At 42.6% G+C, this 18,093-nt stretch overlaps 1 protein-coding gene and 1 long non-coding RNA gene across 2 annotated transcripts; both read left to right on the top strand.

Moving 5' to 3' along the window:
• Window positions 1-12,774: 12,774 nt before the first annotated feature.
• LOC114567562 (uncharacterized) lies at window positions 12,775-13,141 on the top strand. Its single transcript, XR_003694195.1, has 3 exons — window positions 12,775-12,807; window positions 12,909-12,984; window positions 13,074-13,141. It is a non-coding gene; the product is annotated as an uncharacterized LOC114567562 (long non-coding RNA).
• Window positions 13,142-13,368: 227 nt separating this feature from the next.
• LOC114567799 (uncharacterized) lies at window positions 13,369-16,358 on the top strand. Its single transcript, XM_028596904.1, has 7 exons — window positions 13,369-13,437; window positions 13,518-13,628; window positions 13,734-13,865; window positions 13,956-14,036; window positions 15,195-15,224; window positions 15,334-15,444; window positions 15,537-16,358. The coding sequence occupies exons 1-7, from the start codon at window positions 13,369-13,371 to the stop codon at window positions 16,179-16,181; spliced, it is 1,179 nt and encodes a 392-aa protein (XP_028452705.1). The 3' UTR covers window positions 16,182-16,358.
• The last annotated feature ends 1,735 nt before the right edge of the window (window positions 16,359-18,093 follow it).

Genomic DNA, 18,093 nt, shown 5'->3' with positions numbered 1-18,093 from the left:
CTGCAGTTTTTGTTCAAGTCTCGGTTAAAACGCTCGATCCTCTGGTTGTGTACAGAACTTCCTGTTAAAACAGAGCCTTCCCCCCTGCTTGCATGCATGTCCTCCCAAATCTGAACGTTCTCTCCTCCGTGATCAGTCCTGATGTGCAGTGGTCTGCCAAACTGTCCAACAGCTGCAGTAAAGAGGTCTCTTACAGTTTCAGCACGATTATTGTTGGAGCAGTGAAGAAACATCAACATCCTACTGTATCCGTCTATGGCTCCATGAACAACCAATTTCCACCGAATCAACTTATGGTTTCCGTCTACATGCCATATGAAATTTGGATGTGGGACAGAGTATACTCGCCGAGCTATTGCTGTTCTTCTCCTGGCTAGGACACCAATTGGGTCCATCCTTCGCAGTGAATCTCTTACACGTTGTCTTTGAACCACAATGTTTTTGGAGCGGAGATGCCCCATAAGCATCACTTCTCCAACATTTGGGTGTTCAGTTTTTATTTGTGACACTTCAAGATCCAATTGTTGATCACTGATGCTCTTAAATTTTGACGTTGGGATATTATAGTCTTGCAGTAACTTGTAGAAAGTTGGCCTTGAGATTGAAAGAATAGATGCCGCTTCTGTAAAGGTGGTTTTCAGTGAAAGAACATGTTCAAGCTCCTCTTTGAAATCTGATGTCTTCCTTGGTAGTCATTCTAGAACACAGCAAAGGATATGACATTTGGCATGTTTCTATAACAAACAAGGGTTATTCAAGAGAGAATTATAGACATAACAGATGAGCATTCACATCCACTCATTATCTTTCTGACTGAAGAGAATTATAGAGTGTACTGTACATTTATTTAAGAAATATTTAAATAAAATGGACAATCAAAAGATGAAAGGTTACAGAGAGGTAAATGAGAAATAAATCAAACAAATATGAACATGAATATTAATGAGTACTTACTGACAGACAGGTCACTGGAGCAAAGTCTGTTGTTGGTAAAGGTATGGTAGTGCTGGTGCTGGAGCCCTGAAGAGTTTTGAAATATAAACAAAATACCAAAGACATTGTTATCTTGTCACATGTTATTGTTGTGTAAAATATGCCACCATGATTGGAACTAATGCCGAAACATTACACCACACAAATTAAATAACCAACAAACAGCCACTTAGGTTACATGAGTATGAAAGTATACCAAGCGGTATGATGTCCCAGTGGAGGTGGTGGGTGTGGCTGGCCCCGGTGGGTTATTGTAGGTGGTGAGAGCCTGAAGAGACATTAGCAAAATATTAGCAACATTATATTTCATGTGTTTTTAATGTTTATATGCCCAGCAGTCAAAAAAACAGTGTTGAGATTGGCAAAGGACAAAAAAGCAGGAAAATGCAGAAACAAAGAGATACATTTTATGCTTTTATACAGTATACACTCATTCACATTAAATTAAATGTCTTTATCATTGTGACTGCCTCTGTCCTCCATCAGCATTGCTCTCTCTCTAGCCAAACAGAGAACGGTTTTATCTTGTGAGTAAAGGCCAGCAGGTAAGCCAAGGTGAGATGTCTGACTGAAGACAGAGGCAGATTTCCATTTGACCAACAATTCACAGTGTCATTTGTGGGCCTGAGGGGTGACAAGTAGTCTCCATTAGCTGTAACGCTAAATTATATAATTTATGCTTTGCTGGTCAGAACATCTTCACATAATCTTGAACTCACATTTACTCATGAGTTCATCCCACTGCGTAACTTAAAAGGTGTGAGTTTTAGGGTTTATAGAAACAAATGTGCTACACATAAAGTGCATTGGTGCTAGTAGCAAATCTCTACTGGCTACCGTTAGCTAGTTAAGTTAAGTTAGCCTTGACAAGAATCCAATGCTACGTGATTTGGAAAACATAGCTACTTACCGAGTTGGCCTGTGGTGGCCCTGAGGCGGTTGCTGTCGCTGTTGAAAAAGTTTGAATAGCCGCCAGGACAGCTCTGCCGATGTTCTCGGCTAACGCCGATTCGTTGGACATTTTTCGCAGCGCGACCATGGCCAACACTACCGCACTGGTCAGGCTCTTGCTGGCCTTCATGCAAGCGAACATGACAGATCAGTCAAAGTGAGCCCCCTCGTGGCTGGCTATAGTGGCTACAGGTCATAAGTCTCGCCCCCTTCATAAAAGTGACACTAAAAACTCAAAGTACTCTTCAAATACAGTTTCTCCAAACGTGTTTATTATTTAGGTAGTTATTATCACGATAATCCATGTCCAAGAGCCCATTTCCCCGGATGAGATGTTTTGTCAATCATTATTTGACACTATAAACACACACTGACCTCCTCGAGCTTTTATTTTGGTACTTCCGGTTACCGGTATTTTGAATTTGCATATTAGCTAAATATTTAGTTTCACCCGAAACATTTAGATTCAACATTTAGATTTAGATTTATATTTAACATTTATATTTAACATTTAGATTTAGATTTAGATTTAATATTTAGATTTAACATTTAGATTTAGATTTAATATTATAGAATTAACATTTAGATATAGATTTAGATTTAATATTTAGATTTAACATTTAGATTTAGATTTAGATTTAACATTTAGATTTAACATTTAGATTTAGATTAAGATTTAATATTTAGATTTAACATTTAGATTTAACATTTAGATTTAATATTTAGATTTATATTTAAATTTAACATTTAGATTTAGATTTAACATTTAGGTGTAACATTTAATGTTTAGATTTAACTATTTAAAATATCTCTAAGTCGACAAATATTGTTCTAAATGTGCTAAAAAGTGACCCTCAAAAATTCATACCAGTTTTTTAAACATTGTTTGAAGCTAAATGTGACAAAATGTTGCTGTTATTTTCAGAGGGAGCCGCTTTACAAACGGCACCCCATAAACAACAGGTATCATTATACAATGCTTTCTTATGTAAAACAAGGACACCGCTCTACTGTTTAGAATTCACTGCAATACATGTTACTGGAATGAATCAGACATGATGCAGAACGCTTCAATATATTGTATGTCTTTTATTTGCACTGAGTAATTCCAAAATATAAGAATTTGTATACACACCATCCACTGATACAGATACAATAGGAATGCTAATCTACTTGGTCTTCTGCATTTACTTCTGTAATTTGCAGCTCAGTCAGATGCCATGCAGGATATAAGTTACCTGTTGGTTTGCTGGAAAACTCTCTGAGCCTCTCTCATTGAGAGACCATGATTGATTACATGATCAATTACAGTAGCTCTAATCTCATCTGAGACTACAGCTCTTGATCTTCCTCTTCTTCTTCTTCCACCGCACATATGACTTCCTCGTCCCCTCCCAGCCACTCTTCTTCCTCTTTCAGCCACTTCTCCATCTCTGGCTGGGTCCATGTTTACGTCACAATACAAAACTATTCTGAGGTTGTCTCCTTTTGTAATGAAATTGAAAGAGTAACACCTGTGTAGGTGTTCAGCCATAATGAGAATCAGCTGTCGTTGGTCCAATTGTCCAATTGTTTTCATAGCATTTAATTTTTCGATTCAAAATATATTTCATTACAATAGTACTGTAGAAATGTAGCAGTAGTCTCATTCAGTTTTTTATTATGTTATTGTTTTGAACTTAAGTTTAACATTTTTGAAATCAGTATGTTAGCATGTGCAAATTGGCCTGTAGGTACATAGAGTTTTGCCGGTTGTTGTGTTGAAGTAAGAAAAGAATGAATGTCATTTGAAAGATGTAGTCATTGAATGCATTTTGTGCCAAAGCAATGATAAATGATCCACAGTTTAGCCCACATATGCTTCTGTTGTGCTTACTGTGTGAAGAGTTTTGACAAGTGTTGAGAAATGCGTCCTAGCAACTGTAAAAAACTGTGACTAGTCTAAAACTAGACACCTACTTAGGCTTTCAGCTAAAATTCCAATGAGCAGTGTTTGATAGGCACCAGACTGAAATCTATTCTGTTTTGAATGTGTGGTTAACAGTTTTGACAGCAGTGTGTTAGCATTTGAACAAAGTGCTGTGAATCTACAGTGTTTTGCAGGTTGTGGTTAAAGTCATGGGATAAGTGTGTATAGTTATGAAAACTGTGTTCAAGCAATGAAGAACAAACTAGAGTTTGTTCCACATGAACTGCTGCTGTGTAGACTAGTTAGAGTCTGGTCCACATGAACTGCTGCTGTGTAGACTAGTTAGAGTCTGGTCCACATGAACTGCTGCTGTGTAGACTAGTTAGAGTCTGGTCCACATTAACTGCTGCTGTGTAGACTAGTTAGAGTCTGGTCCACATGAACTGCTGCTGTGTAGACTGGAGTTAGAGTTTTCCACATGTGACTCCAGTTGTGCCCACTGTCGTTTAGCAATAAAAAAAAATCTGTAACACCAATGAGACGACACAAGACGGTGTATCATCTTCATATTCATTAAATCTTTGTACTTCTGTCTAACTTTTGACTTTCCGGCTTTTTGTAGCTGGATATATTATTTGTTGTTTCTAAATATGAATGTGGATAACGTTAGCAATAGTGAGATGCTTGTTGGAGTTGCATTTCGAGTGAGAAATCGGCGAAAATGTTTTATTTCTTGGATTTACTGCTTTGTTTTAATGACGCCAGGCACTCTTTCTCTTCAGCAGTGTTGGGCAAGTTACTTTTAAAAAGTAATTAGTTACAGTTACTAGTTACTTCTTCCAAAAAGTAACTAAATTAGTTACTCAGTTACAAATTATGAAAGTAATTGCTTCAGAAAGTAACTATTACGTTACTTTCAAGTAAATTTTTAAATGCTCAAATGTGACCCCTGTAATGGCAAAATTACCTTTAAACATGATTGTTTTTATATTCTACATGATTTTCTTATATTCGTCCACATTCGCTATGTCGGATTCTGAGCCTGCTCTTGCTTCGGACCCGTTTCCTGTACTCTGCTCGTCGCCGGAGGCAATTCCTGGTTCTCCGGACGGCGTTCCCAGGAGCTCGCGGCTGGCATCACTGCCCGGCTCCCGCTCGGATGGGTTGGAGTTGCTGCTTCGGCGGCTCCGTGATCACGGCGTCGTGCCGGCTTCGGGTTTGCCGTCTCCTGAGCTCCGCGAGCTGGCCGTCCAAGTCGGGTGCGTCTTGCCGCTCCTGTGGCTGCCTGCGGTCGGAAACGGACCAGGAAGGCGGATCCCTCCCTCGCTTCTCTCCAGTCTCTGGCCGGCTCGTTGCAGTCAATGGAAGCACGACTGCAGGCCGTTGAAAGCATTCCAGCTGGCGCTGTTCTCTCCTCTGCGGCGCTGCTCTCTCCTCTGCGGCGCTGCTCTCTCCTCTGCGGCGCTGCTCTCTCCTCCGCGGCGCTGCCGGCGCTCGGCTCCGCCCAGACGGGCCCGTCGGCCCCGGCCGACGCTGCCTTTTCTCTGGCCACTGCTGCTTCGGCTCCGTCCCCCGGTAGGCCTTACATTCCAGCTTCTGCCAATATTTCTCCCCGTCTGCGAGCTAACATTTTGCAGGGCAAGGACGTCAATTTGGTGAGCTTAATTTTGCCTTCCCCCGAATGTGACCAATCCGTCGTTTCCGGGGTGGGGTTCTCCGCAGTGCTTAAATCTACGGACCCTCGGTTGTACAAGGAGCTTTCCATTGGGCAGTTTTTGGTGGCTTTCAGCATATTTCGGGATGTGATTTGTTCAGTGTACCCGGAACGGCGGCAGGAACTTGATTCCTACCTTGCTTGCTAAGTATGGGAGGAACTTTTTCTACCGCTATCACAAGGCTTTCTCTAGTAAGGCTGCGCTGCACCTCGCTCGGTCCAATGTCCGGCTGGACTGGTCCGTCGTGGATCTCGAGCTTCTGGTCATGCTGGTGGGCGGCGCGCAGGTTACTTCCTGTGCCACCTGTGGAGTCGCGGGCCACGTGGCTTCTCTGTGCCCTATGCTGCCGTTTCGCCAGGTCCCTGGCCACTCCTCTCAGTGTCCTCGTCCCCCCCCGACGCTGCTGCGCAGGGCCGCCAGGTCATTATGCCTAACCAAAACTCCCATTTGCAATAACTTTAATGACAATGTTTGTACCTTCCCCAATAGCATCTTTCTTCACGTCTGCAGCTTCTGCCGCAATGCCCACCCCCGGTCTGTCTGCCCTTGCCGTTCGCGTCTGCCCCGTTCTGCCCGGCGGCCGCCTCGCCGCGGCCCAAAGACATTTTGACTGTTCACCCATCCACTCCATTAAAACTGTGTGCATTGGCATTTGAAGGGTGGCTAAGGGCTACGTCATAGGGCCGTTCAGTTCTCCTCCGTTTTCCCTGTTTCGCGTCAATCCGACCAGCGTTGCTACTAGGAAGTATTCTGGCAAAAAGCGATTGATCTTCGATTTGTCCGCGCCGCATAACGGGCCTGTTCCCAGCATTAACAGTTTCATCCCACTAGCCTCGTTTTCTCTGCACTATGCCACCGTCGATAATGCCATCAACATGGTTAAACTGGCTGGGGTGGGCGCTTGGCTTTCCAAGGCGGACATCACCGACGCTTTTAAAATCGTGCCCATCCATCCTTCCCAATGGCCTCTTTTCGGAGTTAAGTGGGACTAAAACTTCTATTTCGGTGTGCGCCTGACCTTTGGGTGCAAGAGCAGCCCTTGCATTTTTAATCACGTGTCGGATGGCGCTTTGCTGGATCCTGCTTAACAGGGTGAGGGTGCCTTCGGTGCTTCATTTGCTGGACGATTTTTTGCTAATCGACCCCCCTCACGATAGCTCAGGGTCGTCTCTGGGGAAGCTGCGGAGCTGCTTTCGTTCCCTGGGCATTCCTTTGTCTGACGAAAAAACTTTAGGTTCTGCCACGCGCCTGGAGTTTCTCGGGATTACCCTCGACTCCGTCGACATGCAAGCGTCTCTATCGCTTAACAAATTACAGCGCATTCGCGAGATCGCTGCGTCTTTTTCAACCGCCGTTTCCATAACCAAACGCCAGTTGCTTTCCCTTTTGGGCCACCTCAACTTCGCCATGCGTGTTATCCCTCAGGGGCGTTCGTTCATATCCCGGTTATTGGATACGGCATCTTCAGTTTCCCAACTGCAGGATCTCGTATCCCTCGATGACGGCTGCCGTTCCGATTAGCGTTTTTGGGCTCACCTTCTCGAACATTGGAATGGTGTTTTGTTTTTTTACGATGATTTGGTGCATTCTTCTGACTCCATGCTGTTCTTCACAGACGCTGCCCCTTCTGCCGGGTTCGGTTGATTTTTTCAGGGGCAGTGGTTCGCAGGTCACTGGCCTCCCACCTTCTCCCGGCTCGATTCATCGGCCTTGCATGAGATTTACCCCATCGCCGTAGCTTGCCGCGTCTGGGGCATCACCTGGTCTGCCGTCATGCACAATGTTCTCATCACTGCCCGTCATGTTCCCGGTCATTCTAATGGTGTGGCTGATGCTCTGTCTCGTTTTCATTTTCAGGCCTTTCGGCGCCTGTGCCCTACCGCCAGCCCCTTCCCTGTCACTCTGCCTTCTCTCCAGGAGCTGGCGCTGTATTGAACCTATCACCCCTGAATCATTATCTAGAGTCCTCTAGGGAGTATATGAGAAAAGGCTTGGCTGCGTTTACTTTGAAAACCTATGATTTTGCTTGGCGTACCTTCTGTTTCTTTTGTGTTTGTATTTCTGTTCCTCTTAAACCCGTTCTTACAAGCAGCATTTGTGCATTCATTTGTTATTGTACTGACACTTGCACATTTAAGTTGCAGTATACTCAAGGTTTGCTCGCCGGCGCTGTTACGACCCGTCGTTTCCGAGCATTTTTTCTAATCAGGCTGTTAAATTGCTGCCGAAAGGCATTTCCAAGTCCCATCCTTCTCCCCCTGATCAGAGGCAGCCTATCATTCGGTATTTTGCACGCTATGGTCTTGGTTCTTCGGGCGGGGGTGGTTTCTCCCTTACTGGAGTCCATGTTTTTGCTGGCTTTTCTCAGATGCGGCGAATTTACTACCCCTTCTAAATCTTTTAACCCTGATAGTGATGTCACTTTTTCTGAATTGGCTTTTTATCAAGGTCATTAGCGCTTATCTCTCAAACATTCTAAACGCGGTGGCGCTTGCTCGGTCCTCGTCGCCCGCACTGATACTTGTTTTTGTCCCTTCAAATCCATGCTAAACTATTTACTGTTGCGGCCTCGCACTGGCTCCTTAGCGCCTCTGTTCCTCGTCCCCGGGGGATTTCCCCTGTCGAGAGCGTGGTTTGGGCTTCATCTAAAGCTCATTCTCCTTAGAGCTAATATTCCCCCCAAAATTATTCGGGCCATTCGTTTAGGATCGGGGCTGCGACGGCTAACCGGGGGCATATCTTGTGCTTCCCTGCAACTGCTGGGTCGCTGGTCATCTGCTGCTTACTCCTCATACATTCGTCCTGACGTCGACGACCTTCTCACCATCCAAAGATCATTGAAGCCTTGATTCTGGTGAGCATGCATATAACTGGTGGTGGTGTGTTTTCACGTCTCTGTTATTGTGTCTCATTTAGGATGTTGTCCTGCTTGTGTCACATTTATTCTTTGCTTGTCGTTGTTCATGGCCTGCATTGCCGGTCATCGTGCCGTGGTTCTTCAGACTGGTTAGGGTTTTACTTTGTTTGGCCAGTATCGCCATTCCGGTCTCCGCGCCGAGGTTAATAAAATCCATTAGGCTAGGGCTTTATTTGGTTTTGGCAAGTATTGCATTCTGGCCACATACCAAGGTTACTAAACATACTTGGGACTTTATTTTGCTTGTTGCTGGCCTGAATTGCCACCCCGGCAGGTATGCCGTGATTCGTCCTGCGGGTGCAAGGCGTGGAAGTGGAGTTAATTCCTATATGTAGTGGTAGGGCTCAGGTTTTCGTATCGCTTATGTTTGAGTAATTGCTAGAAATGTGTTTTCAATGTTTAGTCAGTCAATCATTACTTATTTCTGTTGCACGTTTCTTTGTTACATATTTTCTTGTTTTCATATTTACCTCCGAACAAGGTGTTGTTGTCGTAGGCTAATTTGAGTCGCTTCACCGTTGCCTCCATCATCCGAACCTTCAGGGAGGAAAACAGGTAGGTGTACTTACAGTACAACTGCTCTGTACAGTAACTTTTGAGTGCTGTGACATCACATGCACTGTTGTACTATGCTTCTGTAATACTAAATAAATCCATACAATTTAAGTAATGTGTGCTTCTATTTTTGTAGGATACAGAGACGACCATCTGGTGGTGGGAGGCTAAGGCTTTTGTCAGAGGAGCAAGAGAGGGAGCTTGTAAACATGGTCATTGCCAATAATGTAATCCGCCTGCGAGAGATTCAAAGGAGAGTGATTGAGGATAATAATCATTTTCAAGGAATAAATTCCATCAGCCTTTCCACAGTTGATCGCATCCTCCGAAAGCATCGGTTCTGAACGAAACTCTGACAGGGTAAAAGACCAACAAGTGGAATATGTTCAGGTATGACTTTTGATATTGTATGAAGTATTGTGCACCATCACAGTATAGCAGTCTATGCTGCCATTTGTGTCCTCTTGAACTGTGCTTCAGGGTAGTGATATACTCTATTGTGTTTTGATGTGTTTTGCAGAGAATCTTTGAGATTGAAGGCTGGCCTGTTCCACCTGAAATTATCTTTGTGGATGTGGCTGGTTTCAACCTCACCAAAAGAAGGAGGGGGAGGACTATAATCGGCCATCGGGCTATTGTAAATGTCCCTGGTCAGCGTGGAGGGAATGTCACGATGTGCGCAGCCATCAGCCAACGAGGGGTACTCCACAGCCATGCCAGTCTAGGACCCTATAATACTATGCTCCTTCTTGCATTCCTTGACGGTCTAAGAGAGCATATGTTCCAGCTGGACCACAGGGAACCAGCACAACCAGAGCACCCTCACTATGTTGTTGTTTGGGATAACGTAAGCTTCCATTGCGCTGCTCTGGTTCGTGACTGGTTTACCAATAACCCAATATTTTCCAACCTCTTTCTGCCTGCATACTCTCCATTTCTTAACCCAATAGAGGAGTTTTTTTCGGCATGGCGGTGGAAAGTGTATGACCGAGAACCTTATATCCGTGTTCACCTCCTTCAGGCCATGGAAGAAGCCTGCCTAGACATATCTGTAGATGCGTGCCAGGGGTGGATCAGGCATGCAAGAGGATTTTACCCCCGCTGCCTGGCTAGGGCCAATATAGCCTGTGATGCGGACGAGATTCTCTGGCCTGACCCAGAGCAAAGACGGGATGCTGATGCAGAATAATGCAGAATTTGTTTTTTTTACTGTGTAGTACTGTAATACAGTAATGAATAAAATGTGCCAATGTAACCATTGGTTGGGTCTTGTTTTCACCTGAAAAGGTTTGTGGCAACATAATTTAACAGTTTTGGAAATGTTGTTTTGAATTTATTACACCAGTGTGTAAAACTAAGTTTTAGTGTGTATGTTGTGACGGCTTGTGTGTCCCGTCTGAGGTCAAAGTTTGTTTTTTCAGTAAGAGTTAATGGTTTTGATGTAGTGCTTCATTTTGACCTGAAAATAGGATGTTTGGTGAATTGGGTGAGACGTTATGGATTTGTGTTTACTGTTTTGAGAATACAAGGTATAGTTTCAAGAAATGTGTTTAAGCAATCGAGAAAAACTGTAAACTGATGATTCTTTCCCCTTTCATGGTTTTCCTTTGCTTCACAGATCGACATAGATGTCATCCTGCTTATGGATGATTCAGCTTTGGCCAAATACATTCCCACATATGGAGACAGAATTGCACTTTTTGCGATATTATTGGTTTCATGTTCTGGGACGAGACCACTTTCCCACTCCGCCGGTGTTATGGGCCTTCTGGTTTTTCCACCTACTGGTTTCCGAGCCTGTCCAGATGCCGTGTAAACCTATCAACCTACCCACGTCAACAGATTCGCTACATATTCATAAACATTTTACTGGCCTTTGCATGTCGCAACTCAAATAAAAACTACACTGAACTGAATTGAATATCTGAGCCCTACATTACTATAACAATGTACAGAGAGAAAAATGTGTTTTAAAAGTAATAAAAAAAAAGGATGATCCTTGTCGCGCTGGATTCGACCCTTCCTCAGCAAAAATCTGTCTGCTGAGTCTGCTTCACTGTCCACTACACTATCACGCTAATCACAGGACATGACTTTCTTTTTCTTTTTTCTCAGTAGGCCATGAATCACTGTTTATCTGAGTACTCCGAAACAACAGGTTACCTTAATTTAGGCTTAAAAACGTAACTATATCAAGCACTCCAACCGTCTGCTACACCTCTGCGCTATCCGTGTACAAGGATTTGTCATAAATTATAGCAGGCAGCACACGGATTCTGAAACAATGGGTCTAAAACAGCTGGTTACCCTGCGCTGGAAACGTGATCTTGAGGCTCTCAAACAGCTAGGCTACAACGGTCAGGGTACTAAAGTAAACTATGAGCTCCGTTTTCCCATTTTTCCAATGTCCATAAAAGTAAAAAATTAACTGGAAAACTGCTCGTTTTTCAACTGTTGTTTTTCTGTTATTCATGTTTCCGTTTTAACCCAACAGCAGGAATAGCTCATTTTTATAATGTGCATAATCATTGAAAATCCGATGGGAATGTTATTTTGGTTTTACGTGTTAAAGATCAAAGTTGACTCAAACCAATGCGCTCTGGACAGGAAGTAACATTAACTTGTCAAAATAAAAGTATGAGAGCTGTAATAACTGCCAGAAGAACGAGGCACTTTACGAATACATTGTTTGCCTGTAGCTTGTCAGATTAGGCTAAAGTTAGCTATTTAGGGTTATATAAAGTATTTCATTATTTAATAATAATTTTAAAATCACAGGAAATCTACATTCATCTATTATTAGCTTATGTGTGGCAATTATTGACTAGTCACTCTAATCTTAGACTAGCCAATAAAAAGGCATCTAACACTTGTGTTGTTATTAGAAATATGGGTTTCTTTCAACCAAATTAACCAAAAATAACATTCCTAAGCGTGTAATGTTGGTCACCGTTGTGTTTTTGTGTTACTAAAGCCTTCACAAAGCACTCACTGGATCGGTTCGCAGCCGAGTGTGAAGCGGCTGGGATGAGGATCAGCACCTCTAAATCTGAGGCCATGGTTCTCAGCAGGAAACCAATGGAGTGCCTACTCCAGGTAGGGAATGAGTCCTTACCCCAAGTGAAGGAGTTCAAGTACCTTGGCGTTCTTCCACAACAAAAGGCCATCTGGAGTTTGTCTTATGTTTTGGTGAAAAACAACTAGGGATCGTTTCTCAGCAGTGCCCTCTTTAGCCTTCTGTTTACTGCTATTTAGCTCTTTTTTTTTAGATGCTTTTTTAGCTCGTCTGGTAGCTAGCTTGCGACCACGTTTTTCCACATCAAAAAAGCCCTCTGGAGTTTCACTTTTTAATTCTTCTTGGTGCAAGCAACGCTGTTTCGTTTTTTCAGCACTACCTACAAGTGGTAAGTAAATCTTGTGTTTAAGAATGTTCAAAGATATTTAATTCATTCAGTCATTCATGAATTAGCTAAAACTTTGATCGTGTGTTCGTAATGCTGGTGGGTTGTACCACATGACGCTAGTGTTAAAAAAAAGTCGTGTTAGACCAGTGGCTAGCTTGTAAATGTGGGGTCTATTGTTGTGAGTGTTAAATCGTCATAAAGGGGTTTGGTTTGTGGTGTTTAAAACCCCTTGTTTCAAGACGGGGTCTGCTCACTTTTTTACCTGCATTTTGTAGCTACGTGGCTAGCTAAAACTTTCCCTCGTTTTCTCAACAAAGTCCTCTGAAGAAAGAGGATTCGTTTCTACAGCAATGGCTGCATTTGGTGAGTATATTTAAAAAAAAAAAAAAAAGCTTATTGTAAGGTATTTAATTCATTCAGACATTTGTGACATAAAAACGTTTTTTTTGTGTGTTATAATGTAGTTTGCATCATTAGGTGATCATGCAAAGAGCTGGGATAACGTGGCTGTGTTAGTTGATGAAACTATTAAACCACAAGGTAAAAAAACTTATAAATATATTATACACTACAGCATTAATTGATTTAGTACTGTGTTTTCATTCATTTTGTTTTTGTTTTTAAAAAAGCTCCGTGTAGCCCAATCCTACAGACCCCAACACGCCAGAACATAAAACAAAAGGCCACTCTAATAAGGAATAAGAACACAGCAAACAGGTATTTACGGTTTATTTATCTCTTTCAGTATGTAATATTTATTACTGTTTAATTTATCACTGTTTGTAGTCATCTAATATATATATATATATATATATATATTCTGTGTCTAGACAATCAGCCCCTGAACAAAGGATCCGCAAGGGCGACGGCTACTCGCTCTCCCATGTGGCTGAAATCAACCCTGTTGAAAGACCATGTGCTTCTATGCCCCTCTCTGTGGCTGCTTTCGCGCCTAACGTTCGCCATCGTAAGCCTAAGAAGCAATTTATTGAGGTGAGTTGAAAAGGAAAACACAAATAGCGTTTTTTGTATTTAAAAAAAAAGATTTTTTTCTAATCTAATGCTAATTCCAGCCTGTGAAGCCATACACGACTGGTCTCCCGCCCAAAAGTAGCAGCCCTTCCTTTGTTCCGGTCTCGTCTTACCCGGCCACTGTATCTTATGATAGTAACACAGCAGCTGAGGTAAGAAAACCTTTTGTAGCTAACAGAATATATTTACATAGTGTTGTAAAAGCTTTTTAAATAAAATGTATATATTTTTAAAAAAGGCTTTTTCCTTTGTTTTAGCAACTAAAGGCGACGGAAGACTTAGTTTCATTGTATTTGACGCCTGAGGACGATTTCACACAGTCACCCCCGTGGAGCAGATACGTATGTCCACACAAGCCTAAGAAGAGATCTAGGAAGAGATCTATTGATGTGAGTTTAAAAGGAAAACAGTAAAATAGCGTGTTGTATTTAAAAAAAAAAAAAAAAAAAGATTATTTTCTAATCTAATGCTGATTTCAGCCTGTGAAGCCATACACGGACAGTGCCCCACCCAAAAGAAGAAGCCCTTCCTTTGTTCCAGACACGCCTTACCCAGACACTGTATCGGTAGGCCTGTCACGATAACAAATTTTGCTGGACGATAAATTGTCCCAGAAATTATTGCGATAAACGATAATATTGTCATCGAGAGACCATTTGCATCTAATATAATGATAATGTCATAATAATAATAATAATAATAATATAATAATAATAATAATAATAATAATAATACTACAGGTACACCTTTTCAAAGATCAATACACTTTTATTTCTAAAGAATATTTAACACTGGAACTGGAAGACATTTTAAATATCCACAATATGTCTTTGATCTCCTTTGGTATGTCGTCTTTCACGCTGATGTACAGTTGTGGAATTGCCATTTGTGACACGTAAGTTCTCAGATTAGAGACTCTGTACTACATTTTACAATTATTTAACACTAAATATTACATTTAAATAATATATAATTAATAAATAAAATCTATATGTATGGCTATCTGCCACGTGGCGACTAAATGTACCAAAATAGTTCTGTTTTTCAGTCTTCATTTTGGCGAAGGTGCGGCTTCTGCTCCTCTGCAGGTCGGAGCTTCGTGGGTGCGGGCCGACACACACACACACACACACACACACACACACACACACACACACACACACACACACACACACACACACACGCGCCAACTCTGACATACTTTCCACACTCCGTGTCCGCGGACAGCTGTAGGCTTGTACCGTTAATGTTCTGTGCATTGTCGGACACATGCAGCCACTTTCCTGAAACCGCTTGCGAGACTGACGAGTCCAGCGGCGTGTATGTCCGAGCCCGTCTCCACAATCTCCACCTGCAGGTTGTCAGCTGTGTGGTTTGGAATGAAAGGAAGAAAACGGGACGCCGAGTAACACGTGTCGCTCATATACTTTTTTTTTTTTTTTGACGGCGCCTTAACTGCAAAGTGCTGCAAGAAACCCTGCTCCAACTCTATCTCTCTCTCCGCCTGGAGTAGCCTACCGCCCACACAAAGACCATGCGACTGACAAGAGGGTTCACTCCTCGTTACGCTAAGGAACCGAGAGTGGTCCTCCAGTCTCTTTGGTAGAGAAAGAGAGGGAGAGATGAGGAAAATAAACAAGCATGCAAATGAAAATTATCGAGCTCATTTTTTTTTATCATGCGATAACTCGATTTATTGACTATCGCGACAGGCCTATGTATCGGGTGTTCCTAACACCACTGCAGAGGTGAGAAACGCATTTGTATATAGCAGAATATATTTACATAGTGTTGTAAAAGCTTTTTTTTAAATAAAATGTATATATTGTTAAAAAAGCTTTTCCTTTGTTTTAGCAGTTAACGGCGAGCGAAGACTTAGAGTCCTTGCATCGGTCGTCGTCTAGTACACCAACGCCCTACCAGCCACCAAGTGTCTCCATTGAGAGGGAACAAAAGGCATCTGAAGAGGTGTGTGTGTGCTTGTGTGTGTGTGCTTGTGTGTGTGTGTGTGTGCTTGTGTGTGTCTTTATTTAACCAAAAATATTTTGTTATACCTCTAGACAATCCATGCCATAGAAGTAGGCGAAGTATCTGAAGACACCGGACTAACAGCAACAGCCCCTACATCACGCCAAACAAATCGGGAAGCTACAGGCGAAGGGTCTGAAGACACAGAGCTAACAGCAACCGTCCCTACATCACGTCAGACAAATCGGGGAGCTACGGGAGAAGAGTCTGAAGACACTGGACTAACAGCAACACAGCTTACACCCCACCAACCGTGTCAGGCTGCTTTGCAGGAGGTCCCTGAATATAATGTAGGTGAATACCTCTTTAACTGTATCTATAGCACCGAGGAAGGCACCGATTATGTCAGCTGTATACCACACACCTCTGTCATAACTGTGTCAGATAAAAAGTGTAACAGGGATAATACCCCAGTAACCACTCCTGTAAATGTATTAGAGGTTAACGTTCCATTCCTTGATAAGCAAGCAGTACCTAATTATATTACTAACAATCCGTTTGAACACGGTGGGGCACTAGGAGGTCCTGAGCAGGTAACATTACTTAAGAGTGAAGAGTTTTTTGAGTATTGTGTCAACACTACCCCTCAACAACCTGCGTCCGATGTCCCTTATAAACAAATACAGGCTGCAGAATTAGCCAAATTACGAAAAACAAAACGATGGTCTTATGAATAAATTAGATGTCTTGCAAACAGCTAACACACAATTGACCGGTTTGGTCACAGACTTTGGAACGGCTCTAGCCAGTCAGGCCAGAGCTAACACGCATTTGGTTGATATGGTCACAGGCTTTGGCGCAACTCTTGCCTCTCATGTCAGCTCTCTCAATTCAATGCTTGTACCTATGATAGCATGCCTTAAAAACACAATGAATCTGACCCCGCAGTAAAACAGGCTATAGTTTGTGCAAAATATATAAAAAAGAAATAAAAAAAGAAATAAAAAATAAAAAAGAAATGTCATCCCCACCCAAAAAAACAAAAAAATCGGAACCCCTAGGGGGGTGTGATGCTAGTAGTGATGAGGAACTAGAATGGCCGTGCGAGGACGATTACACAAGAGCAGTAAGCAATCCTCAGGATTTTGCACGATTGTGCGCGATACATGCAAAAATATTCGAAGCCTGGGCCCGATCTATGCCTAGAGCTAGAGCTAGTGAAAGCAACAGTGAGAAAACACACGCATCAGATAGTCCTGCTCCTGAACAGTTGTCACATAATGGTCCTTCACGCGTATATTCCAACAATACACAGTCCAATACAGACGCAACTCAATCATCAAATACAGACCCCACAGTCATAGATCAGAGTAATAACAGTCCTGCATGTTTTCCGAGTGTTCAGCCGTCAAAAGCGATCCTGTACAGATGAACAGACCGGTACCCAACCGTCCACAAGCGCTTATAGGCCCCCTCCATCACCCTCAGAAAATCCTCAGGGTAGTGTGCAGTGTGGTGCGGAGCGAGTTTCTAAGGTAACATCTGAAATAGCATCCAGACAGATACCTCTTTTTAATGCTGCTGAATTTCGTCAAGATGTTGACCTGCGAAATATTGATTTGACTGATATTGGTAGTGTTCCTGAAAGGGTGTATAGCACCCTAACAGGTTTAATAGAGAGGGCTTTGGGCAATGCAACACAGGACAGCGTTTTAAATGTTGAGTTAAGGGGTCCCGCCGTAGATGTCCCTATCCAAACAATGTTGAATTCAAGCGACGGCTATAACACAGACACATTTCTGGAGCAAGTCACACAAGCGATGCAGAGTAACGATAATTCACTGACCGAAGACTCTTTAGAATTAATTGTGACAATAGCGCGCCAATATGTCGGGGGGAATGGTGGGGACGTCGAAAACTAGGAAGCATTGGTTACGATCAAATATTGTCAGAAAAAGGTAATGCTTTGTATAATCCCAAGAATAACGCTGGTAACGACAATCTCTGCTTTTCTCTCTGCCTGGCACATTATGTAAACAGCAGATTGTCGCATGATGAGAAGATGAATTATGCCAAGCAGCTGCATAGTGATTTGGGGTTTGACTACACCCATAAGGTTTCGTTCTCTGATGTTGACAGATTTCAGAAACATTTGAAAATGAAAATTGTGATATTCCATCATGTAGCTGGCTGTAAAAAACCCGCAATCTTCAAAACGCACGAGCGTGGTTGTATTTGCATGACGAGCATTATTATCTCATCGTAAATAAAACGGCTTTTTTTGGGGCGTCTTACGTTTGCGAGGGGTGTTACAAGACCTACCAGAACCCTCTGGGGCACCGTTGTAGTTGGCTTTGTAATGTGTGTTACACTGCTTGTATACCTGACAAGACCATTAAATGCACAGACTGTAGACGCATATGCAAATCGCAACAGTGTTTTGAAAACCATAAAAAACCCGATGGGAAACACGGCCTTATACCCTGCAATAAAAACAAATATTGCGAGTCCTGTTACGCAACATATCGTGTGTCGAAAAATCCACACAGCTGTCAAAAACCTAAATGCCTACATTGTAGAGAGCCTTTAGGTGCTACTACGCACTCTTGCTATATACAACCCGTCGAGCATAAAGAAAGTAGTGATAAG

This window comes from Perca flavescens, chromosome 14, assembly GCF_004354835.1.
Source record: "Perca flavescens isolate YP-PL-M2 chromosome 14, PFLA_1.0, whole genome shotgun sequence".
NCBI classification, from domain to species: domain Eukaryota; kingdom Metazoa; phylum Chordata; class Actinopteri; order Perciformes; family Percidae; genus Perca; species Perca flavescens.
This window is presented reverse-complemented; position numbering and strand designations above follow the sequence as displayed.

Excerpts from the sequence above, each read along its gene's own strand:
- LOC114567799 (XM_028596904.1), top strand. The coding sequence starts at position 13,369 with ATGCCCCTCTCTGTGGCTGCTTTCGCGCCTAACGTTCGCCATCGTAAG. Across the intron at positions 13,629-13,733 it reads ATAGTAACACAGCAGCTGAG|CAACTAAAGGCGACGGAAGA; the intron begins GTAAGAAAACCT and ends CCTTTGTTTTAG. Across the intron at positions 13,866-13,955 it reads CTAGGAAGAGATCTATTGAT|CCTGTGAAGCCATACACGGA; the intron begins GTGAGTTTAAAA and ends TGCTGATTTCAG.